This window comes from Osmerus eperlanus, chromosome 28 (genome assembly GCF_963692335.1).
Source record: "Osmerus eperlanus chromosome 28, fOsmEpe2.1, whole genome shotgun sequence".
NCBI classification, from domain to species: Eukaryota; Metazoa; Chordata; class Actinopteri; order Osmeriformes; family Osmeridae; genus Osmerus; species Osmerus eperlanus.
Window position 1 is genome coordinate 1,713,751 of NC_085045.1, and position 24,342 is coordinate 1,738,092.

At 47.5% G+C, this 24,342-nt stretch overlaps 2 protein-coding genes across 5 annotated transcripts in view; one reads left to right on the forward strand and one right to left on the reverse strand.

The window, feature by feature from the left end:
- LOC134015127 (uncharacterized) overlaps positions 1–18,309 on the forward strand; it is a 28,678-nt gene extending 10,369 nt beyond the window's left edge. The window contains exons 7-18 of one of the 4 annotated variants that reach the window (XM_062454472.1): positions 3,180–3,320; positions 3,880–7,706; positions 9,786–9,859; positions 10,147–10,389; positions 11,000–11,179; positions 11,496–11,595; positions 11,694–11,825; positions 12,013–12,099; positions 12,432–12,530; positions 16,386–16,430; positions 17,087–17,119; positions 17,444–18,309. In XM_062454472.1, the coding sequence (XP_062310456.1) occupies positions 3,180–3,320; positions 3,880–7,706; positions 9,786–9,859; positions 10,147–10,389; positions 11,000–11,179; positions 11,496–11,595; positions 11,694–11,825; positions 12,013–12,099; positions 12,432–12,530; positions 16,386–16,430; positions 17,087–17,119; positions 17,444–17,468 (4,986 nt within the window). In that variant the 3' untranslated portion in view covers positions 17,469–18,309. The remainder of the gene's footprint in view (positions 1–3,179; positions 3,321–3,879; positions 7,707–9,785; positions 9,860–10,146; positions 10,390–10,999; positions 11,180–11,495; positions 11,596–11,693; positions 11,826–12,012; positions 12,100–12,431; positions 12,531–16,385; positions 16,431–17,086; positions 17,120–17,443) is intronic. The other 3 variants (XM_062454473.1, XM_062454474.1, XM_062454475.1) reach the window with 3 other exon arrangements.
- Positions 18,236–21,569, reverse strand: LOC134015129 (beta-1,3-galactosyl-O-glycosyl-glycoprotein beta-1,6-N-acetylglucosaminyltransferase-like). Its single transcript, XM_062454476.1, has 2 exons — positions 21,432–21,569; positions 18,236–20,421 (listed from the first exon to the last, which is right to left on the reverse strand). Exon 2 carries the CDS (start codon positions 20,159–20,161, stop codon positions 18,848–18,850), a length of 1,314 nt encoding a protein of 437 aa, XP_062310460.1. The 5' UTR covers positions 20,162–20,421; positions 21,432–21,569; the 3' UTR covers positions 18,236–18,847.
- Between the last annotated feature and the right edge of the window lie 2,773 nt (positions 21,570–24,342).

Consider the following 24,342-nt stretch of genomic DNA (forward strand, 5'->3'; position numbering starts at 1 on the left):
TGTTTCAAATGCTGTTGTTATTTCACCTAAAGGCTCTTCACAACGTAACAACAATGCAACATGGGTAGGCTACAGACACACATGGGGGTTGGTGTATGAAGACGAATGTCTGTGCTTGTGTACTGAGTGTTTGAGCGTGTGTGTGTGTGTACTGAGTGTTTGAGCGTATGTGTGTGTGTGTGTACTGAGTGTGTGTGTCTGTGTGTGCTTGTGTGTGTAAGTGTTTATGAGTGAGTGAGGGTGGGGGCTGATACTGTATGTTGTAATTTCCTCAGTCGAGAAACAAATGGCAGACAGACTGTCGCTCTGCGTGTAATCTGAAGACTTTGTGCCCCTCTCTCTCTCTATCCTCTCTCCATCCTCGCTCTATATATCCTCTCTCTATCTCTATCTATCTCGCTCTATCCTCTCTCTCTAGCCTCTCTCTCCATCCTCTCTCTATATATCCTCTCTGGCCCTATACGACTATGTACACTGGTGTGTGTGTGTGTGTTTCCCTTCAGTTCTTCTGGGTATTCATTTTACGGGGCTTTGCTTATTACTCTACATCACAAAATGTGTGCCTTTGGGTTGTGTGTGTGGGTGTGTGTGGTTGTGTGTGTGTGTGTGTATGTTTGTGTGTGTGTGTATGTTTGTGTGTGTGTGGGTGTGTGTGTGTGGTTGTGCATGTGAGTGAACATGTGTGTTTTCAACAAGGCTGGGAGGCCTCATCGGACTCATCAGGATATCTGTGATGAAAAATGACTGTGTCTGAAAGATGAGTTGTGTGTGTGTACGTGTGCGTGTGACTGTGCGTGTGTGTGTGTGTGCGTGTGTGTGTGTGTGTGTGGAGATTGATGGGATTCTCTCTAGCAGTAGCCATGTTGTTGGGGGAGCGGGGGAAAGGGAGGAGAGGAGGGAGGAGAGGAGGGAGGAGAGATGGGGGGGAAGAGGAGGGAGGAGAGGAGGGAGGAGAGGAGGGAGGAGAGGAGGGGGGAGAGATGGGGGGGAAGAGGAGGGAGGAGAGGAGGGAGGAGAGGAGGGGGGAGAGGGAGAGGAGGTTGTCTACAACTCAGGTTAATATTGACTCAGCCTGGGCAGCTACATGCCTGCAGCAACCATCAATCACATGCACTGGGCCACACACACACACACACACATGCACTGAGCCACACACACACACACACACACACATGCACTGGGCCACACACACACACACGCACTGGGCCACACACACACACACCCACATGCACTGAGCCACACACACACACACACACACACATGCACTGGGCCACACACACATATTGACCAGGAACCACATTAAGGCTTTTCTTAAGTCCCAGAATATCTTAGTGAGCTGCCATGCATCTTTTAGTTCCACATACAGCTGTAGTTGGATAAACAGATATAAAACAACATTTGTTTATCTGTGCTATTCGGTTGGCTTATGTCAATTTCATTCCTTTTCAATCTTGATGTATTGCTTCATCAAAACTATGTAGACAAAATCTTAAACGTTTTTATCTGAAAGTTACAGTGACTCGAACAACTATACTAACAACTCCACTCACAACAAATCTAGTTTAATCTTGTTGTTTGTTTTCAAACGAAATGCAACTCTACACTTTCCTCCGAACACTGTCTCGCAAACGGCTGACACGTATCATCATCGGAGGGGAGAGAAGGGTAAAAAAACAACAGTTCCTTTCACAAACAAAACCATTAATTAATGCAACCCTGTCTCCATCAATCACCTCCTCTGTCAGGGAATTAGCATACTCTCTGAATGTTGGATGTGTTATAAGAGCAAACAGTTCATTTCTGAAACATCAATCAGTCGAGTCTCTTTACCCCTTCCTGAGCTGTGACATATTAGTCTCTCATCAACACACAGAGAGACTCTTAACTCTTTTAACACTTTTCACAAATTAAAAACATATGCGCCTGAAAAGACAGCGGTCCCAAAAGTTTTTATTTGATCTATTTTTAATTTTTTTATGAATACAGATGAGGGTGGTTCGTTGATTAAACATGATTTATTTTGCGCACAAAAGACAATCAGAAAAGAAATTATGTTATCGACGATTCACAACAATTATTTTTTTATTTATATTATTTTATTGATCAAGACACATTCATCAAATTCCCTCTATTGCAAAGTTATTGAGGTGGGATTACCTACCAGTTTGGCCTGTTAAGTGTGATCCCTGCTTGTCCAAGCACTGCAACTCGCTTCTCGACGGTCTCCCAGCATGCGCAACCCGCCCTCTCTAGAGGATTCAGAACGCGGCGGCCCGTCTGGTCTTCAACCTACCCAGACGCTCCCATGTCACCCCGCTCTTCATCTCCCTCCACTGGCTTCCCATCATGGCCCGTATCAGATTCAAGACCCTGGTACTGACCTTCCGAGCGGTGAACGGGACTGCACCCGACTACATCAAGTCTCTCCTCCAGCCTTACACCCCCCCCTGCCACCTACGGTCTTCTTCTGACAACCGTCTGGTGGTCCCACCGCTCAAGAGCACCCGGTCCCAACACAAACTCTTCTCCTGTCTGGCCCCCCAATGATGGAATCACCTCCATCAGAGACACTGACTGTCTCCCCACCTTCAAGAAAAGGCTAAAGACGCACTTGTTCCGGGAGCACAACGGTACTTAGCAATGATTTGTTGGATCAGATGTTAGTTTATTTCCTCCAGGAACACAATGACACTTATTGAGGGACTTTTTGCACTTGTTGGTTAGTTGTAACTGATTTAGCTACTTGTACTCGCTGTGAATTATATTATTGTCCTTGCTTTCCTCCAGGTACACTCTGGGAACTTTCAAGGATCGTGTTGTTTAATTGTAACTTGTTTAACTACATGCTCTTCTGGTTCTACCCATTGGCTCTTATTTGCTTTTCACAATGTCTGCTTCATGTTTTGGCTCCCCACATTGTTATCTCGTTGTTTATGATCATTGACCTATACACCTTTTGCTCTTTCTTGTAAGTCGCTTTCTATGAAAGTTGCTAAATGACTAAAGTTGCTAAATGATTAAATGTAATTCCCTTTGTGAGACACAGGATTAGCAAACAGTGCATCACCCACGTTTGCAGTGGCTTGCCCTTGCTAAACAGCAAGGGCTGTCAGTTATTACCAGAGGTTTATTACCATCATTTAACTTAGGCTTCTGTGCTATTCCTCGTTCCTGTCTAGAACTGGGGCAATCGAGTTGACCAGCTGAAGATGTTTTGCCGTCGCCACGGTTACGAGAGCCTGGTGTTGTACTCGAGCGTGCTGGGTGGAGATGACCACCAGGTGGCAGTGTTCTCCGTCAACACAGACATCCTCAACCAGGTAGGACTGGGAGGACTGGAGGAGGAGGAGGCTGAGGATTTACTGTTGGGGCTTTTAACACTTTATTGGATCTGAATGTGAGCCATTTATGAAAGCTCGGGGTCTTTGATGATTACAGTATCATCCCCGATTACCACAGAATCTCACACCAGTGAACTCTCATTAAACCTGTCTTTTCAACCTTTGAATTTCTGTAAAAGAGCTTATGTAGAAGACAGAGATGTTGTTCTCATTTTTGTAGAGATTCTGTTTATAGAGATCCTGTTTGTCCCTGTGTCCCTGTGTGTGTGTATGAATGTGTGTGTGTCTGTATGTCTGTGTGTGACTGTATGTCTGTGTGTGACTGTATGTCTGTGTGTGTCTGTATGTCTGTGTGTGACTGTATGTCTGTGTGTGACTGTATGTCTGTGTGTGTGTCTGTATGTCTGTGTGTGACTGTATGTGCATGTGTCTCTGTCTGTGTGTGCCTGTCTGTGTGTGTGTCTGTCTGTCTGTGTGTGTGTGTGTGTGTGTGTCTGTGTGACCGTGCTTTTGTGTGTCGTCCTCCCTGCTCTTACAGATCTGCTGCATGTTCGAGGAGTGTTCCAGCCCCTCTCTGGAGCTGGAGGCGAGAGACTGTCTGCAGGGCTGCCTGCAGCTCTACCACCTCCCCGCCCCCCCCGCAGGGCCTCCCCGCCCCCCCCGCAGGGCCTCCCCGCCCCCCCTGCAGGAGCTCCAAGCCCTGCTCCGCGGCTTCCTGGAGAGGAGGACCCACGTCCTGTCCTGCCACCCCAGCAGCAGGACCTCTTCCACGGAGGGAGTGGCTGGCAGCGCCCCCCTCTCCCAGGGCTCCTCCGGGGTCACCGATATGGACGGCTCGGACGCCGAGAGGGCCGAAGGCGCGGTCTCCACGGCGACGGTGGCCGGGGCGGACCTGGTGAGCCCGGACAGCGGCATGGTGACCGTCCGCAGCAGCCGCTCGTCGAAAGAGAGCTCTGTGTTCCTCAGCGACGACAGCCCCGTCGCCGAGGCAACTGCGGCGGGGGGGGCGCTGCTCAACCCGTCCCTCCTGTCGCCCGTCCCGCCCGAGAGACGGCGCTCCAGCCGTAACCGTAGCGACAACCTCGACCTGTTCAGCTTCGACCCCCTGCACTGCAGCACCGCCTCCGTTCCACCGGGGGCAGCCTCCGCCGGGGGGAGAGCGGGGCGCGCAGAGAGCTCCAGCTTGTCCGAGTTTGATGAGCTCAGCCTGGTGGATTTCTCGACCCCGGGGTCAGGGGTCGGTGCGCAGGGCAACCTGGAGGACGGGGCTTCGTTGGCACAAGTCGAGGCGCATGACCTCATCGTCCCGCCCACGCCGGTGAACAGCCTTGTGGGTAGTTGTCCTCCCAACAGCGCGGGGGTGCAGTTCTTCCCTGAGGACGTGGCTGACAAGATCGCCGACCTGCAGCGAGAGCAGGGCTGGCGGGGTGCGAGGGAGGATGGGAGAGGCTCCTCCCACAACACCTGGAGCCAGGAGAATGTCCTGGAAGGGATGAGGGGCGGGGGGGAGAGCGGAGGAGGAGAGGGAGGAGATGAAGACATGGACAGACTGAGTCCCAAACCCCAGAGGATTCTCCTGTCGGAGAAGAGGGAGTCATCTGACAGCTGGAACGCCGACTCCGGCTTCACTGAGCCGTGGAACCCAGGAACCCTGGCAGACCTTCAGCTCACCCCTCCCGACGAGGAGAACGAGGAGCACAGAACCCGCCTCGGGAAAAGAGGCAGAACCCGTGTTCTTAAAGGAACAGAGACAGGAAGTATGTTAGGGAGGAGGGAAACACTGACCACCCTGACCCCTGACACCTCAAGGGAGGAAGAGGAGTGGGGGGGGAGGAAGATCGGGGGAGGGAGTGGCAGCAGGGAGGCGGAGCTAGACTTCTGGAGTTACTCCGCCCAGAAGGGCTTCCTGAAGTCTGACAGTGGGACCACCACTTCTTACCCAGAATCCTTAGACATGTGGAACATGACCATCCGCGACGACAGCCTATCGCCTCTCACGACCCCGGACATGACTGACCTATCAGAGAGAGGGAACTCACTGGAGAGCCCGACGGGATTGGCCGGGGACGGGATGGACATGTGGAACACCACCATACAGGAAGACGTGGTCTCCACGGCAACTAGCCCGGAGGTGTCGGGCGCTGGGGGAGAATACCTCCCGCGCATGCAACCATGGGGACAGGAAGTGACGAAACAGGAAGAGGAAATGAAGTGCTATGGACTGGATGGGGTTTGGGGGGAGGCTGGGGGAGTACGGATAGTGATAGAAGAAGAAGAGGAAGACGGGTGGAGCGAAGCAGGAGAGACCAGCAGGACGGAGACACAGGATCAGACGTGTCAAGATAAAGACGCCTGCTCGATGCCCGTCCCTCACATGGTGACATCCACGTCTGAGTACGACAACGTGGGCGACGGGGGCTGGACCCAGCCCCCCTCCCCGGACCCCGGGGCCAGCCCCGCACCCCTGAGCCAGGAGCTGGTGGAGGGCCAGTCCAGTCCCTTCGTAGCCGTGTTCCAACCCCAGACCAGAGGAACCGCTGGGACGCACTCTGATCCACACACGGTCCTGTGTGATTCTAGATCTGAGATGTTAGACTGCGATGCGCTGACCCTCCAGGACTCCACCCACACGCAGATCTTCCTGTTTGACACAGGTCACATGACCACAAGTGGGCGAGGTGCAACGCCTGTGCGTCACTCGGAGGAGAGTGACTATGGCAACAAGGAAGGGCAGGGCTCAGAGGGCCCTGATTGGACCGAGGACTTGAGCAGCCACTCCCCATTCGTTCTAGTGGACAGCTCTGCCCACACCCAGAGTGACGTGCTGCCTTTGAGCGGCAGGCAAGATCCCACCTCCTCAGCCAATCAGCTGTTAGATAAGAGGGCTGTGGCCTCGGAGCCAGCTCAGACCACGCCCACTCCGTCTCCGAACCTTGACAACTGGGACCAAGTGCCGACCCCCACAACGACCACACCACCCGCTCACCCAGACCCTCCTCCCAGCACAGCACGGGGCGGGGAGGATGGGGGGCCGGGTGCGGGTGGAGACGTGGAGGGAGCCATCCTGGAGGCCATGTCTCTGAGCTCCAGCTCAGGGGAGCGAGATGGCCTCAAGCCCAGCCCGGACAGCCTCCCGCTGGGCAGCAACTCCGACGGAGACTCCTCTGGCCTGGAGATGGACTACATCATGGTCTCTGGGACGGGGACTGTCAGGGAGAGCGAGGGAGAGAGGAGGGATGAGGGGAGGGTTTATCACAGGACGGGTAATATAGGGGGGAGAGAGGGAGGGAGGTCCTTGGAGACGTATAGCATGTTGACGTACGCCGCCACGCTGCTCCAGATCAACGCTGCCTCGCGGAGATGTCACCAGGAGAACGCAGAGCAGGACAGACACAACCAAACGAACACAGAGATTTCCAATCCACAACATTTTGACAAATGGGAGAATGCTTCTGTCTCCACCCATGCAGATGGCGACAGCTCTGATCAGGCCAATACCACGGGAATCAGTTCACGTCCAAACCCGGCCTCCAATCTGACCAGACCTGAGCAGTCAAACCCTGAGAGCTGGTCCACATCCAATGCAGGCAGCAGAAATTACGAGACGAATGCTGATAGAATCTCTCCGACCAACGTGACCCCAGAGATCATCCTCATCCCCGGCCAATCAAACACAGACCCCGCAGGACTCCACCAATCGGAATCCAGATTGTCGAAGGAGGAGATCCGTGACAACCAATCCGAAGTTGTTGGAAGGAGTAGCTCCTCCTCTTTCAGGTACCAAGCAGAGAACTTCCTGAAAACAAGAGAGGAAGTATATGTCCACTCTCAAATCTCATTGGAGGATTCAGATGAGGGAGGTCACTCACCCCCTGCCCCCTCCTTGGGGGTTCAGGATAATGGGGGCCAGTGTGCCCCTCTCCACACACCCCACTCCCCTTTCTTCACGGACAATTCCCCATCACCTTGTGCTGACAGCACCTTGATTGGCATGCCTGAGAGCCTATCAGGAGGCTCTCCCAGGAAAGGGGTGGGACTGCCGTTCTCTAGGGACCTCATGGCAGAGGAGGAAGAGGAGGGGCTTCGTTTGGACCCGGACAGCTGGAATGTGGCAAAGGGAGGGGGGAAGGAGGCTATGCAAAGCCCCCCCCAACCTGTTGGTAAGGGGCGGAGTCTGGAGATCCACGGGGAGGCAAATAATTATGACGGCCGTGTCTCACAGCCAATGAGAGATGAGTTCCTTCAGGGACCGGATGAATATGGAATGGGGCAGCCTATGAGAGAGCAGCTTTCACTGAGACAGGAAGGACAGTCAACAGGACAGGAAGTGGAAGGCCCGACAGAGACTCAATCAACCTACGAGAGGTACGTTGTATGTTTACTGCGACGTACTTCACCCTCTGTTTGTTTACTGGACGTGAGTGTGTGCTGCTGTTTCCACTCCTTTCAGTGCACTGTGTGTGAGTGTGTGTGAGAGTGTGAGAGTGTGTGTGAGAGTGTGAGTGTGTGTGTGGTATGTGTTGCGCCACTCGTTTCAGTGCGTCTGTCCATGGGCATCCTCAGTTTCTGGGTCTTGGGATCATTGCTGTGAGTGAGCAGACCAGACTGCAGCTAAGTGTGTTTCGAGCTTTTGTGCGAGGTTACATGGTGATGCAGATTGTGGTGATCTGAGGCTTTAAAAATATGCAGTCCACGAGGACTCTCGCAACGCTCTCCTTCCTCAACAATGTGTGTGTGTGAGAGTGTTGCGCCAGTCTGTGCTCTCAGTCCTATGTGTATGTATTTGGAAATCTGTTTACGCCTCATTAAATATGCATTACCTGGCTCATTACAGCTGTTACCCCACAAAGGCTGGGGAGATCTCCCCTCTGACTAACACAAGGTAGGTGTGTGTGCGTGTGCGTGTGTGCGTGTGTGTGTGTGGTGCGTGTGTGTGTGCGTGTGCCAACCTTAAACTCCTGAGATAGCTACGCGCACTATCGGGAAACTGTCCTGGTAGCTATACTGGTTGCTAAGTAGCCAGTTTTGTATTTAGGCTTATTTAAATCTTTTAAAAGCATGATTATGGGCTTAAATTACCAGAATAAATAAAACCAGTTATTATTAACCAGTTATGTTATTCGAAACCACAGAAACATAACAATTCTCTTCCCACAATGCAACTCTGAGACCCGAGAACGCTAAGAAGGTCATGTATAGGTGTTCTTTCTGTGTTTCTTCCAGTTGCATTGTGGTTATTCATTTTGCCCTGTCATCCACTTTGTAATTATAATGACCTCCTCAGAGCCACAGGATTAGATGGCCCCACCTCCAATGTGTGTGTTCACGTGTGCGTGCGCGCCTGTGTGTGTGTGTGCGCCTGTGTGTGTGTGCGCCTGTGTGTGTGTGTGTGCGCGCCTGTGTGTGTGTGCGCCTGTGTGTGTGTGTGCGCCCGTGTGTGTGTGTGCGCCCGTGTGCGGTGCACACATGGTTGTGTTCCATGAGAGCGGGTGCAATTGTGTATCTTCAGATTCAATTCATCACATGGCTTGAACCTGGCACAGCATTGACCCACTGGTACTGACATAGAAAGGGGGAGCTGGGGGGATCTGGTAGGGGGGTTGGGGGATGGGGGGGCAGAGGGGCTGAAGAGGGGTTGGCAGAGAAGAGAGAGACAGTCAGACGGAGGGAGTAGGCAGAGGAGACCAAGAGTACAGGCAGACAGACCAGCAGGCAGGCAGACAGACCAGCAGACAAACAGACAGACAGAAAGGCAGGCAGGCAAACAGACCAGCAGGCAGGCAGACAGGCAGGCATGCAGGCAGAGGAGCACCATCTCATGTCTGTATGAGGTGAGTAGAGAGAGAACAGACAGAATATTACTGTCCCTTTTTCCACGTTTGAGTGATTTCCAACACCGTGAATGAGGAAGTGTATTTCTGCGTGCATTTGCAAGTGGTTGCGTTGCTGTGTCACAGTGTGTGGTTGCAGTTGCATGTGCGTGCGCATACATGTGGGGTTCTGTGTGTGTGTGAGTGTGTGTGTTTGTGTGTGTGTGTGAGTGTTTGTGTGTGTGAGTTTCTTTGTCCTGTTCTCCATTGTGGAAGAGCGTTATGCAAATAAGGGTCTGGGGGGGGGCTTGGTCTGCTAGTAGGACAAAGCCTGGCATTGTCTTTGACCCTGCCAGCCTCTGTGTCTCTTCCTCCAGTCAATCATACCCAGCTAAACATCCCCCATCAGCATCCAGTTCAACTGTAAACACAACAAAAATGGCGTCCGGCTCCCATCGCTAGCATGTCCGACGTTTAGCATTTAGCGTTAGCGAGCAGCTGCATTTTAGATGCTGGTGTTGCTGCTGCTGGGGCCTCTACTGTGCGTGCTGTTGCCTGGGCTGCTGCTCCTGGCTGCTCTGGTACTGTGTGTGGTGGATCACTACTGTCTGACCGGTGCTGTCCACTCTGCCAGGCCCACACACCCCGAGGACGGACCAATCATGGACAAGCAGGAACCGGACCAGGACATCGATGACTACAGACCAGGTGACGCCCTGCTAGCTAGTCCACTCCTCGTAACTTTCCCAAGTGGAAAAAGAGTGAACTTAATTTAAATGTTGTAAATGAGGGGTTGACATGTTTTCATTACAGACCATTTGTCTTCTTTTTCAACACAATTGTTAGTGTATTTAAATGTAATGATTTTGCATATTCACGTACATTTTGACAATCATAATACACTTAAGTATGTTTGTACTTATACTTGGTAAGAATACTCTAACGTATAATATATTTTTTGTCTCTTATTTCCTCAAATACCCGTTCTTCTGTAGAGCTCTCGGGGTGGTCCAGTGCCCACAGGAAGAAGCTGGCAGCCCCGCCCATGAACGTGTCATTGGACCGCAGCGAAGGCTCCGTCCAATCGGACGATGCCCTGGACACGCCCGTGGACGCCCTGGACACAGGGGACGAGCTGGACATCAACCTGGACGAGCTGGACACCCCGGATGAAGCTGACGAGATGGATCTGGAGGGCCACGGTGATGATGACATGCATGGTGATGATGACATGCATGGTGATCATGACATGCATGGTGATCATGACATGCATGGTGATGATGACATGCATGGTGATGATGACATGCATGGTGATCATGACATGCATGGTGATCATGACATGCATGGTGATGATGACATGCATGGTGATGATGACATGCACGGTGATGATGACATGCATGGTGATGATGACATGCATGGTGATGATGACATGCATGGTGATGATGACATGCATGGTGATCATGACATGCATGGTGATGATGACATGCATGGTGATGATGACATGCATGGTGATCATGACATGCATGGTGATGATGACATGCATGGTGATCATGACATGCATGGTGATGATGACATGCATGGTGATGATGACATGCGTTTACAGCCAGACGCTGTAGTCGACAGAACATTATATCAGCACTAGTCTACAGTCGATTATATCAGCAACAGTTATTTTCCACTGTAATCTACAGTATATTACATTTTTAAGATACAACTTGTACTCCTGCAAAGTTGAATTGGATTATACGAAAACCTGGATTTAATGATCTAAAATAAATTTCTTGTATTTTCCTAAAATTCACATCACAGATTTTTGCCGTTAACATTCTTTGATGATGTCACAAACAGGAGACTCCAAGCTGTCCAATCAGGATGGGAAAGGTGAGCAGGAGGACGCCATCCCAGAATACAGTGCGGCAGAGGAGCGTCATGACAGCAGACTGTGGAGGACGGTCGTCATGGGCGACCAGGAGCACCGCATCAACATGAAGAGCATCGAACCCTACCAGAGAGTCATCTCACATGGGGGTACACACACACATGTACACACACACATGTACACACACACATGTACACACACATATACATGCACACACGTACACACACACATGCTCTCACACACACAAATGCACACACACACCTGCTCACAATCTCAAAGCACTTCTATTACTTTGTACTACTGTTGTTGTGTCTATATCATGTTAAGCACCTTGAGACCTCTTTGTATTTTAAAGTGTGCTCTACAAATAAAATCCATTATTATTACAATCACACACGTATACTGTGTACGTATAAACAGTACATATTTTGAGTATTAAATACATACTTCCCTTTCTCTTCATAGGTTACTACGGAAACCAAAACGCAATTATTGTGTTTGCGGCATGTTTTCTACCAGACAGCGACTGTGATGACTACCACTCTGTCATGGAGAACTTGTTCCTGTGGGTAACTACCATCCCCACATTTCCAGTAATTATCTTTCCATCTCAAAAGGTTTGATAATCCTGAAGTATGTGTGTCTTTTAACGTGGGTGCTCAGGTATGTCATTAGCACCCTGGAGCTGATGGTGGCGGAGGACTACATGATAGTGTACCTGAATGGGGCCACACCTCACAGGAAGATGCCTGGACTGGGATGGATGAAGAAATGCTACCATATGATCAATAGGAGGTAAAGGTCAAACACTCGATACTCTCGTCACCCAACAAACACTTAACACCCACACGTTTCTCTCTCTGCGTAAGATCTTTCATCAAGCATCTTTGTCGATGCATGTTTTTTCTGTTACATTCTTGACATATGTTGCTCTCTCTCTCTCTCTCTCTCTCTCTCTCTCTCTCTCTCTCTCTCTCTCAAGGCTGAGGAAGAATCTCAAGTCCTTCATCATTGTCCATCCTTCCTGGTTCATCAGAACAGTGCTGGGAATCACTAGACCCTTTATCAGGTGGGCACTTCCTGTTTCATCTTGGCTTCCTCGGTTTTCCCCCTCTCTCCCTCCTCCACAGCGCACTGATATATGGAATTATAGTCCTGTTTTCGTGTCATTTTTATCATTAGTAGGGTTGCGTAAGATCTTTCATCAAGCATCTTTGTCGATGCACGTTCTTAGTCAAGTATTTCCTGCAAATATACTCTTGACTTTCTGTCAAAACACTGTTACATTCTTGACAAATGTTGCATTGTCTCTTTGTCTCTCTCTCCCTCTCTCTCTCCCTCTCTCTCAATCCCTCACTTCTCTCCACTCCCCCCCCCCCCCAATTCCTGTCCCTTCTGCAGTTCAAAGTTCAGCAGTAAGATCAAGTATGTGAGCAGCCTAGCGGAGCTGAGGGAGATGATCCCCATGGACTACGTCTACATCCCCCCCAGCATCATCAGGTGAGTGACATCATCACTCCTCGCCTGCCACCACAAACCTTAGGTTTCCTTCCAAAGATCAGTTTAAATCCCCTTTTGAGGGAACTGTAGTCCAAATGATGGATTCATTTAGCAGACGTCTTCATCCTAATACGGAGGAGTGATTGAACCCTGCAACCTGTTGATCTGCAGTGTAAATGATTTAACCACTGAGACCCAGCCCCAGTAAAACCACACCTGGTGCCCAAACAAACGTTGTCTTTTGTCTGTGCTGACGACCATTGACCCAGGAAACGGTTTTTAAAAATTATAAGGAATGATTTGTCAAGAGATGTAGTCACGTTTATTGCAAGAAATAATTAATGGTTGATTCAGTGTTACAGAAATGGTTAAGCTAAACTAATAAATCTGCTGTGCCCCAGTAAAATAAAAAGTTTGAGTTTTAACAATTTACTTTATTAGTCAGTCCATTAATTTAGATTGATAATCCCGGAAAATTAACGCAGTATCCCTATCAACGCTTGTAAAAGTGTTTAACCGAAAACCCAAACCTACAGTTAGGTCCATAAATATTTGGACATTGACACAATTTTCATCATTTTGGCTCTGTATACCACCACAATGGATTTGAAATGAAACAATCAAGATGTGCTTTAAGTGCAGACTTTCAGCTTTAATTTCAGGGTATTTACATCCAAATCAGGTGAACGGTGTAGGAATTACAATACATTTTATATGTGGCCCCCCCCTTTTTAAGGGACCAAAAGTAATTGTACAATTGGCTGCTCAGCTGTTCCATGGCCAGGTGTATGTTATTCCCTCATGGGAGTTCGTTATTTCATTGACAAGGAGCAGATAAAAGGTCTAGAGTTCATTTCAAGTATGGTATTTGTGTTTGGAATCTGTTGCTGTCAACTCTCAATATGAAGTCCAAAGAGCTGTCACCATCAGTGAAGCAAGCCATCGTTAGGCTGAAAAATCAAAACAAACCTATCAGAGAGATAGCAAAAACATTAGGTGTGGCCAAATCAACTGTTTGGTACATTCTTAAAAAGAAAGAACGCACTTGTGAGCTCAGCAACACCAAAAGACCCGGAAGACCACGGAAAACAACTGTGGTGGATGACAGAAGAATTCTTTCCCTGGTGAAGAAAAACCCCTTCACAACAGTTGGCCAGATCAAGAACACTCTCCAGGAGGTAGGCGTATCTGTGTCAAAGTCAAAAATTCAGAGAAGACTTCACCAGAGTAAATACAGAGGGTTCACCACAAGATGTAAACCATTGGCGAGTCTCAAAAACAGGAAGACCAGATTAGAGTTTGCCAAAAAACATCTAAAAGACCCTGTACAGTTCTGGAACAACATCCTATGGACAGATGAGACCGAGATCAACTTGTACCAGAATGATGGGAAGAGAAGAGTATGGAGAAGGGAAGGAACTGCTCATGATCCAAAGCATACCACCTCATCAGTGAAGCATGGTGGAGGTAGTGTTATGGCGTGGGCATGTATGGCTGCCAATGGAACTGGTTCCCTTGTATTTATCGATGATGTGACTGCTGACAAAAGCAGTAGGATGAATTCTGAAGTGTTTCTGGCAATATTATCTGCTCAGATTCAGCCAAATGCTTCAGAACTCATAGGACGGCGCTTCACAATGCAGATGGACAATGACCCGAAGCATACTGCGAAAGCAACCAAAGAGTTTTTTAAGGCAAAGAAGTGGAATGTTCTGCAATGGCCAAGTCAATCACCTGACCTAAATCCAATTGAGCATGCATTTCACTTGCTAAAGACAAAACTGAAGGGAAAATGCCCCAAGAACAAGCAGGAACTGAAGACAGTTGCAGTAGAGGCCTGGCAGAGCAACACCAGGGACGAAACCCAGCGTCTGGTGATGTCTATGGGTTCTAGACTTCAGGCTGTCATTGACTGCAAAGGATTTGCAACCAAGTATTAAAAGTGACAATTAGATTTATGATTATGTTAGTTTGTCCAATTATTTTTGGTCCCTTAAAAAGGGGGGGGCCACATATAAAATGTGTTGTAATTCCTACACCGTTCACCTGATTTGGATGTAAATACCCTGAAATTAAAGCTGAAAGTCTGCACTTAAAGCACATCTTGATTGTTTCATTTCAAATCCATTGTGGTGGTATACAGAGACAAAATGATGAAAATTGTGTCAATGTCCAAATATTTATGGACCTAACTGTATATGCATGCAGAATTCCATGTCAGCACGCTCTTCTGAGTTTGCCAAATAGCCACTGCAACACGGACACTTACTGTAAGTGGCTCTGGATAAGAGCGTCTGCTAAATGACTTAATGTAAATGTAATGTATGTCACATAACCTGTTTTCAGGTGTCAGACTCGGCACACAAGTCAGAATTGAGGTAGGCTAAGAAACGTAACAAAACTAAAGATAGTTTCTAAATTATATGCCTACCGATCATCTTATTTTGATTAAAACATAAAAACGCACACTCGCATTAACTATTGATGTCCCTGCCAAAGCTGATATCAAACTTGCGTCCCTGAACTGTTGTATAGTGGGTTAAGAAAGGGGAGTTCCTTCTCTGCCTAGAAGTGCATTGTGCGCAGCAAGCTTGAAAGAAAAAAAGGGATATGAATTTGGGGCCTGTGCCCTAGTAGAGTTATATGTCTAACAACGCCTCTGAGCTAAACAGTACTGTAAGATATAAAAATATATAAATAAATGTAAAATTTATAAGAGACATACATTTCTTTTTTTTATAGAATAAAATAAATATAAATGGCTCTTCCGTCCTACGTATTTCCGCTCAATTTTTATTTTGCTTCTGTACTAGGTCTGGGAATTCGGCACATAAGTCGGTTTTCTCGAATCAATTTTTTGTAGGGCCAATCAGCAAACAGAGGGAGTGGCTGAGAACGATGACGTTGATGTTGTGTGCTAGTTTGAATTGTAGTTTAGTAATGGTGGCGGAGAAAGATGCGAGCAAAGCTATTCGGTCCATTGTGGCAACGCTGCCAAATATCCATAAGTTAAAGCCGGAGCAAGAACAATCTTTGCTAAGTTTTGTTGGTGGCCGTGATGTTGTGGCCCTCCTCCCCACGGGGTTCAGGAAAAGTTTGATTTTCTCCGTTACAGTAGTGGTGAAGGAGTTGGCTAAGGCGAACGCTAGCGATTGGTTATGGCAGATCAGAGTGGGTCTGGGCAGATCCAATAGTTTTAAACTTCAACAGAGTACCCACCTTCAAGGAAGTTAACGCTTGTCAATGGAGCGATCCCAGACCCTCTGTACAAATGAAATGTACTAGGGTCTGGTTAGGACCAGGCTAAGCAAAGTGGGCAGCATAGTGCAAAATGTGCAAAGTAGGTGGTGGATGGACTTAATAATAGTGTGAATGTCAGTGCGAGTCCTTGGCCTTGTTGAAGAGGCCAGCAGCGGATGGAAAGAAACTCACTTCTTATGGCGTGAGGTTTTGGTCCTGATGGACTGCAGCCTTCTGCCAGAGGGGAGTAGCTGGAACAGAGAGTGTCCAGGGTGGGAGGAGTCGGCCACAACACTGAATTAACAGACAATACGAGACAAAACAGGAGACACCAACCTACTGAGGCTGCCATCATCGGCACCATCTTGGATGTTCTCATATGCTGCCATAATAACTGAGCTGGAACTATGCACAACTTGCTTTGCTTGCCTCAACTCGAATCAATTGTCAGATTATTCTGTCTGAGTCAGAATAACCGGATAAGCCTGTCTTACTTGGAAAACTTGTTTTATGGAACAGGCCAGGTGGGAAGGGGGATGGTGGTTGTGTTGCACCCTATCCCTAACTCTGCCCCCACCCACCCACCCCCTTCTTTATCTGCCCCGCTCCACCAAGGTATGAAGAGGAGAGTGGTATACGCTCATCTACAGCTTGTTTACGGTTGGTCAGTCAGTTGAACCTATAAATCCCCCACCACCCTCCTACTAAGTCTGACTGCTCCCACACTTAACCCTCCCACTAACACACCCCAGGGTTGGTGCTGATTGTTCCACCCTAACATACCTTCTAAGGTGACGTGTGATGTTCCCTAGGCTTCGATTGGTTGATTTTTACCCTCCTTGTCCTGATTGGCTGCTGTGGGACTCATTCCCAACATCTTTGACTTTTTAACCCTAACCCTCCCACACACCTCCTTTTCTCCCTTTGTTTATTGATCTAGCCCTGCTGACCATTATTCTGTTGATACTAATGTACCTGTACTGACCATTACATTGTTGATACTAATGTACCTGTACTGACCATTACATTGTTGATACTAATGTACCTGTACTGACCATTACATTGTTGATACTAATGTACCTGTACTGACCATTACATTGTTGATACTAATGTACCTGTACTGACCATTACATTGTTGATACTAATGTACCTGTACTGACCATTACATTGTTGATACTAATGTACCTGTACTGACCATTACATTGTAGGATACTAATGTACCTGTACTGACCGCACACTTGCCTCACAGTCTTGCTCTAGTCCCTCACCCCCACTAACCATTGACCTTTCACCTTTGATCTCTGCTCCCCATCCAGACTGGATGAAGAATTACAAGACTCAAAATCTAAGTAAGAGTAAGCGTACATGACTGTGTGTGTTTATGTATTTGTGTGTGTGTGTGTTTAAGATTGAAGTGCGATCCACATAGAATATCCTCATATTCAAACTAAGTTATTTGAATTAGATTCAATTTGTTTTGCGTTCAGTAACACATGCGAAACAGAGGCTCCTGTGTCACACATTTAAATAACTCATCGTATGACTATAACCTTTCATTTCTCTCTCCTTTTGTCTCTCTCTTTCTCTTTCCTTTACTCTGTCTCTACCTCTCCTTTTCTCCCTTTCTGACTCTCCATCTCTCTCTCGTCTCACTTTCACTTTCTTTTCCTCAGAGCGGACAAAAGAACAAACGTTTGAAGGTGATGACGTCTTTCTCTACTGACTGCTGTAGATTATCCAGAAGTTTCCTGCCAGCACACACCCAGACCCGCTGGCTGATCGTGGCTTCGATGGGCGTTGTGATGGGCTCTTGAGAAGGGGCAATGTCATAGGTGGGAGGATATGCCTCTGCCTGACTGCCAGAGCGAATTCTAGAAGTTTCTGAATTCACTGTCTCCTAACATGCTGTGCTCATCTCCTCAAAGATAATGTAAAGCTCTTTCTCTCTGTTTGATTTGGAAGTATTGGTTGGAAATCTAACAAGCATGATTTAAAGAGCTTCGTGGTATAATTGCAGTAAGCTCTGGGCTTATTTTGTATTTCCTCTTAATACTGCTCTATCATAACATCAAGTTAGACACATTCCTAGATTACTGCCAAGCTTCATTCAGTACATTGCTACATATGTGTGTGGAAGTGAGTGTACTGTCAAGTTTATTTAAGGGAACAAGCATTTATATTCTTTCAACTGTGAAAGAGACATTTGTCTCAGTAAAAAACGGCTTCCCTTGTAGTTGTTTCTGACATCCTTTGCGTCTGTCAGGATGCCTGTGTGTGTGTGTCTGTGTGTGCGTGCGTGCGTCTGGGTGTGTGTGTGTGTGTGTGTATATATAGAAGTTACTGGAAGCCCACAGTGCCTCACATTAAGATGATTCGAAGGCTATATGACATTAAAGGTAAAATGTGTTCATCAGTTAGCCATATCAAACTAAGAGCTGTGAAAGAGAAGAGCCAGTAACTTTACATGTAATTAATCATTTATTTGTGCATTAATTCACAGTAAAATAATCAAGATGTTCAGTAAATACCATCAGAACTATGAACGGTGTGGTGTCTCTTCCTTAAATATCCAACCAAACCAAAACAAAGACATAATTCCTGAGTATATGCAAGAATTAAACCCCCAAAACTAATTTAATAGGAGGTAAAATAATAATTTAATATATTTTTTTCTTTTTTCGTGGGCACCAAAATTCCTGCAGGCGCCCCTGATAGTGCTCACCAAATAGGTTACTTATTTGCTCCACCCTAGAAAATTAGATAGAGCAGTGCAGGCAAGAAATTCTAACCCCATTGTCTTTTAACCCTTGTGCTGCCTTCGGGTCACATGACCCAAAGGTTCATAACGAACCATCGTTGTATTTAGACAATTTTACCCAATACAAAAACAAATAAAAATAATTTTCTTTTAACCTTCGCAATGTGGGGGGTCTGAGACAGCCCAACGGTTAAAAGAAAATGCTTCACTTTGTTTTTGTATGCGGTAAAGTTGTCGCAATACGACGGTGGGTCACAATGACTGATGGGTCAGAATGACCCGAAGATAACACAAGGGTTAAGCGTTTTTTTGTTCCTTCTCAACCTTTAACTTTGTCCGCTTTGCCGAGCTGTAGAACCCCGAAGCTCAGGGCCTTGTTTCGAAGGTGCTTCTCCAGACAGTGGACAGCCACAAGATCTTCGTCCACGTCAAACTTGTTGGCAAACAAGTGATGGTGCTGCAACATCCACCAGAGGTCCCCTGTCCCGTACACGCACACGGACCTGACGTGGCGTCCCTGGCAGAGCGGGTACGCGGCTTCCTTGGCCTCCTCCGCACCCTCATGCCCCTGCCACTTCACCAGCCTAGCAATGGCCTGCATGTCGGAGGTGTCGTACTTGCCACTGGGCCTCTGGCTGCCCGGCACCCTGGGCATCCTCTGGATGGTCGCCCACAGGAACTCATCCGGGCTGTAGGTGTCCTCAGCCCATTTCAGCAGCTCCAGGACCCTGCTGTCTGTCAGAACGTGCTCTACGAAGCCCCGCGTCACCACCATGTAGGCCCCCCCCGATTTGATGGGCAGGTTGAAGGGAGGGGGCGACTTGTCCTCTTCCGTCCTCTGCACCTGCCCGTTCACCACCGCGTGGACCTTTTTCCAGCGCCCCTCCTTAGAGCTCGGCATGCTCTCAGACTCCATGCTGTTCCGGCCCTTCAGCGCCTTCAGGCTACGCACCATCTCCAGGTTAGTCTTGATGGGGAAGTCCTGACCACACAGGTTGACAAAGTACTTCCACGAGGCGCTGATGTTGTAGAGGTCGCGCATGCAGTTGATGTCGGCCTGGACGCGCGACCAGCCTGCGTAGACCACCACCACTGGCCGGCTACACAGGAAGACGTTCTGGAAACAGGAAGTGATGGAGGTGACGGCGGCCAAAACGGAGGCTGGTGCCTTGGTGTCGACGTGGACGCAGTAGAAGTTCTGAGGGGCGTAAATGGACCTCAGGAGCCTCTCAAAGTTGTGCACCTTGTGGTGGACAACCAGCGAGAAGGCAATAGGAAACTCTGCCTCCTCGCGGCTCAAGGGAAAAGGCAGGTACTTCCTGGAGGACAGGAAGGTGTCGCAGTCCTGGCTGACGTTTAAGAAGTGGTCGTCTGAGAGGCGGGTGTGTTTCCGGAACAGTTGCTCCAAGCTGAGGAGTTTCGCCTGCTCCACGGCCTCCGGCTCTCCTCTCAGGACGGGGTCGCAGTTGAAAGTGCTGAGGTTGGCTTCAGTGTAGTCCCACCAGGTATCCTGGTGCCTGAGGTGAGAGGTGAGCTCGTTGGGACCTGTGAGCAGTATCCACGCGGCCAGGGAGACCAGCGTCACAGGAGGCATGAGCCAACAGCATCTTTGTGGGGAGAGGAGCCGAGCCATCCCAACAGAAACCCTCCAGAGTCTCAAGGCTGCCTCCTGTGCTTGTTGTTTATTTATGTATGTATTAGTCGGTTTAGTTCAGGGATCTGTAGCAACTACACAGAGGAGGTTTTACTGGGAGTCGTTGGAGATGCCTAGTTGCTAGGTGACCATGGAGGGTGTCGATTGGTGAATGGTGCAGCTGTGCTCGGACAGAATCACATCTGCAGACGACAGCTGCTCTGCACTGGAGCAAGTGACTGTGTCTGTACTTTCTGGATCTGTAGGAGAAGAGAGAGAAACTTGGTGTTACAGGTGGAAACCAGGTGAGGAGAATGTTAACCCTTGTGCTGCCTTCGTGTCACATGACCCAAAGGTTCATAATGAACTGTTACGTGCTTGCACGTTGTTTGCCCTGCCTGTCTTGTGTTCTGTTTTGTGTTCTGTCTCCTCCAACAGCCTCATTCTCCCACGTCATCAGATGTGCACACCTGGGTCCAATTGGTCATCAGTTCGTCGCCACACCTGTTCCAGATCTTCCATCAAACGGTTCCCTTTAAAAGCTTTTTGTTTCTGTGTGTTTAGCGTGAGCGAGGACTGGTTTTGTGTTGAGGTGTGGCAGAGCTCTGGTATGTTTGGTGTTGGTTTTCCTGGCTTATCTCTGTTTATGCGTTTGTCTTTACCGTTTACTTTGGTTTAGAGGCCTGCTTGTGTCTTGTCTTCAGTTTTCTTTTGTTTCTGTTTGTTTTGTTGCGTGCACCGGACAAACGGGGATAGGTAAGATACCCCGGGGTCTACATTTCACACCCACGTAGTAGCACCTTTTGTTACTTCCCCAGGATAGCAGTGAGCACCACCCACTGTCTTTTTTAGGTGCTTAGCACCGGTCTAAGGGGCGGGCGGGTTTGTTTGTTTTTTTCTTTGGTGCCACTGATTGTCCTCTTTGATCCCGGTGTTGCTGTGTATACCGAATAAACGTTACATTATTCATATCGAGTATCTGGTTTGTGTGACTGCACCCTCACTGGCAAAGCCAGTGAGGGTGTGAACCCATAAAACCATGGGTCACAATGACTGATGGGTCAGAATGACCCGAAGATAACACAAGGGTTAAGACAGTTAACAACAGTTTAAAACGTTTAACTACCTTTGCCGGCGCGACTCGAGTCGTACATCATTAACATTTCATCTTATTTCCTTAGAAAACCACCACCCGGAACGTTAGAATACTTGAAGGCGGCAGATTTGTGCTAAAACAAATAAATAACATATAAATTGATAATTATCTTACCAAAAGCATGCTTGCATCACAAAGTCGATCTAACAGGCTACGTAGACAGGAACAGTTAAAAGGTAATTACTTAAAATAATAACTAGGCTAAAGAAAAAGCGGCAACTTAATACAGTGAAAAGAATTTGTGGCTTTGTTAAGGCTGAGCTTTGTGGGGAGTTGTCCCTCCCCCCAGTTGTCCCTCCCCTCCCCTCCCCTCTCCGAGGAGAGGGGAGGGACAATGCCTACAGTAGCTGTCATGACAGCTACTGTAGGCAGGGGGGGACAACTGGGGGGGACAATAGCCTAACCCTAGCGGGATGACTTTGCTACATTTGAAAATTATAGAAAGACATAAATTGCATTTCTATAAAGTAGGGTGACCAGACGTCCTCAAAAGATGGAACTGACAGCACGTTAAATTGTCAAATGGTGTACGTTTTTGACAACCCAGGTGAGTTTGGAAGGTTTTTTTGTTAATTCTGAAAACCTCTAATAAACTCCTTGTTTTTGTTCGACCCCGGTGTCCTCGCACTCCTTGGAGCTGTCCCGCTGAGGGCTGTGTAGCCTCCCGTGGCGTCACAGTATCTTCTCACTTGCAACGTACAGTGCTTGGTTCAAGTACCTGATAAGCTGAGCCTTTGTGACTGGCATCAAATAAATGATGACATTTTGATTTATTTTAAACCAAAAACTATAATGATATATTTAACAAAAGGTAGAAAAAAGAGAGTGAGAATTTAAATAAGAGTTTTAACAAGTTTGAGTCCCGTTCAAGCGAACGGGACTGCACCCGACTACATCAAGTCTCTCCTCCAGCCTTACACCCCCACCCGCCACCTACGGTCTTCTTCTGACAACCGTCTGGTGGTCCCACCGCTTAAGAGCACCCGGTCCCAACACAAGCTCTTCTCCTGTCTGGCCCCCCAATTATGGTATCACCTCCCCACCTCCATCAGAGACTCTTACTGTCTCCCCACCTTCAAGAAAAGGCTCAAGACGCACTTGTTCCGGGAGTACAACGGTACTTAGGAATGATTTGCTGGACCTGATGTTAGTTTCCTCCAGGATCACAATGACTCTTATTGAGAGACTTGTTGCTCTTGTTGGTTAGTTCTAACTGATTTAAATGTGCCATAAAAAGCTTTTGATACTATTTGCATAAATGTAAAAGTTAGAAGGGGGGTAGGATTTTGGCAACACGGTGCACGCGTTCACGCGTAGGGGAGTGGAATTTTCGGATTTCGGCCCAACACCTGTTCTGCTCCTGTCTAGCTACGATGGAAAAATGGTCTTTTAATATTAAAAGCCTGACTTCATGCATCAGCAGTCACAGACCTGTGTAAATCGTTTTGGTTTTTAATTCATACTGAGAAATCATTGGCATTTAGTAAGCCTAGTTAAGAGTTACATATGCTATGACTCATTTAAGACATAATCAAATGAACCGATTCAAATGAGAAATAGCATATTTCGATAGCCTATATCTATATCATTCATATTGGGAAATTGACCCTGGTAAGCTAATGCTGCGTTTAATAATCTTCATGAATGAAGAACCGCAGAATTAAGATCAGTGAAAACCTTGTAGCCTAAATAAAATTGTAGCAAAACTCACAATCTAACTAAATCACAATGGCAATTAAATATAATCAGTTGTAGCCTATAGCAAAATTAAAGTCCGAAGAATCATGAAAAACAGATGTGCCGAGTCGACATTGAAATGGAATGATTAACAGCGCATGATTGCTGTGGAGATCTACCTCAAACAAATCGCCTCAGGGGAATTGAGATAGGATACATATTTTAAAGGTCGCAAACTCATAGTTGCTGATCTATGGGGCTCCATATATATTATATACACTGACTTTTAGCGCCAACTTGTGGTGACTCACATCATCCAGTGGTGATGAAGGATGGAGACACCTGGCCACACCCTTTGAGAAACAGTTCCGGACAGACGCTTCTGGGCTAAGCGGTTTGGCACAGTCGAGCTGACATTTCTTTTTAACCCTTTTAGATCATATCCCCGGTCATACCGTAGTCCTACAGCTATTTAGTTAAAAATCTGTTTTCCTTTTTTTGTACATGCAACTTTATGATTTAACATGATGTCACTAGACTATGTATGATATCTGCAACCAAAATAATTTGAAGATTTGATTTATGTGATTTTTTCAAATATTTTTAAATTCGATTTACTAAGTAGGCTATTCAAAAAAAAATCCCACTTGTCTTTTAGGATTTCAAAGGTTGGTCCACTAGCCTAATGCATGAAGCCTATAACGTCCTCTTCCACAACTTGTAGGGCTATGATTATTTTCTTTGGTTCACTATCGTTTAGCTCTGATATATTATGGGAGACTATTTAAGCGTCAGAAGTAGTTTATTAAGGCGTAGGCGCTTCATACCGCTTTTATTGTGGTTTAATGTGAGCATTAGGCCTACAAGTGCCAGTTCTCATAGTAAACTGCCATGGTGGTGTACTATTATAGTTAATAGTAAAATTAGCCTATTAGTTACTAGAAAACCCGAAATGGAGACTATTAACTATTCGAATATTTACCAGTAACAAAGAAATAGGCACAAGTATCTAAAACAATTTTAGCTAATTTTGAGGATAAAATGAAATTACTTGCGACTTGTTGTGAAAACTCGTCATTCAAAGCGTATAGCAACGCCAACCAACATTCTTGCTCCACGACATCGCATTCTGAGGAAATATAGCCCAGCTATGATTACCAAAAGAAATGTATTTTGTTTAGATGCAATGCACCTCTGCTAACTGTGACTAGGGAAGTGTCCCCTTGGTGGGGATCTATGTGATCTAACTGTCTATGCCGCGTGAGGGCGTCAACGATCAACACGACTGAACGTGCGGTGATCACGAGTTGGATCATTGCGCTGTAGTTCTATGGGTGGGTAGTAGTCC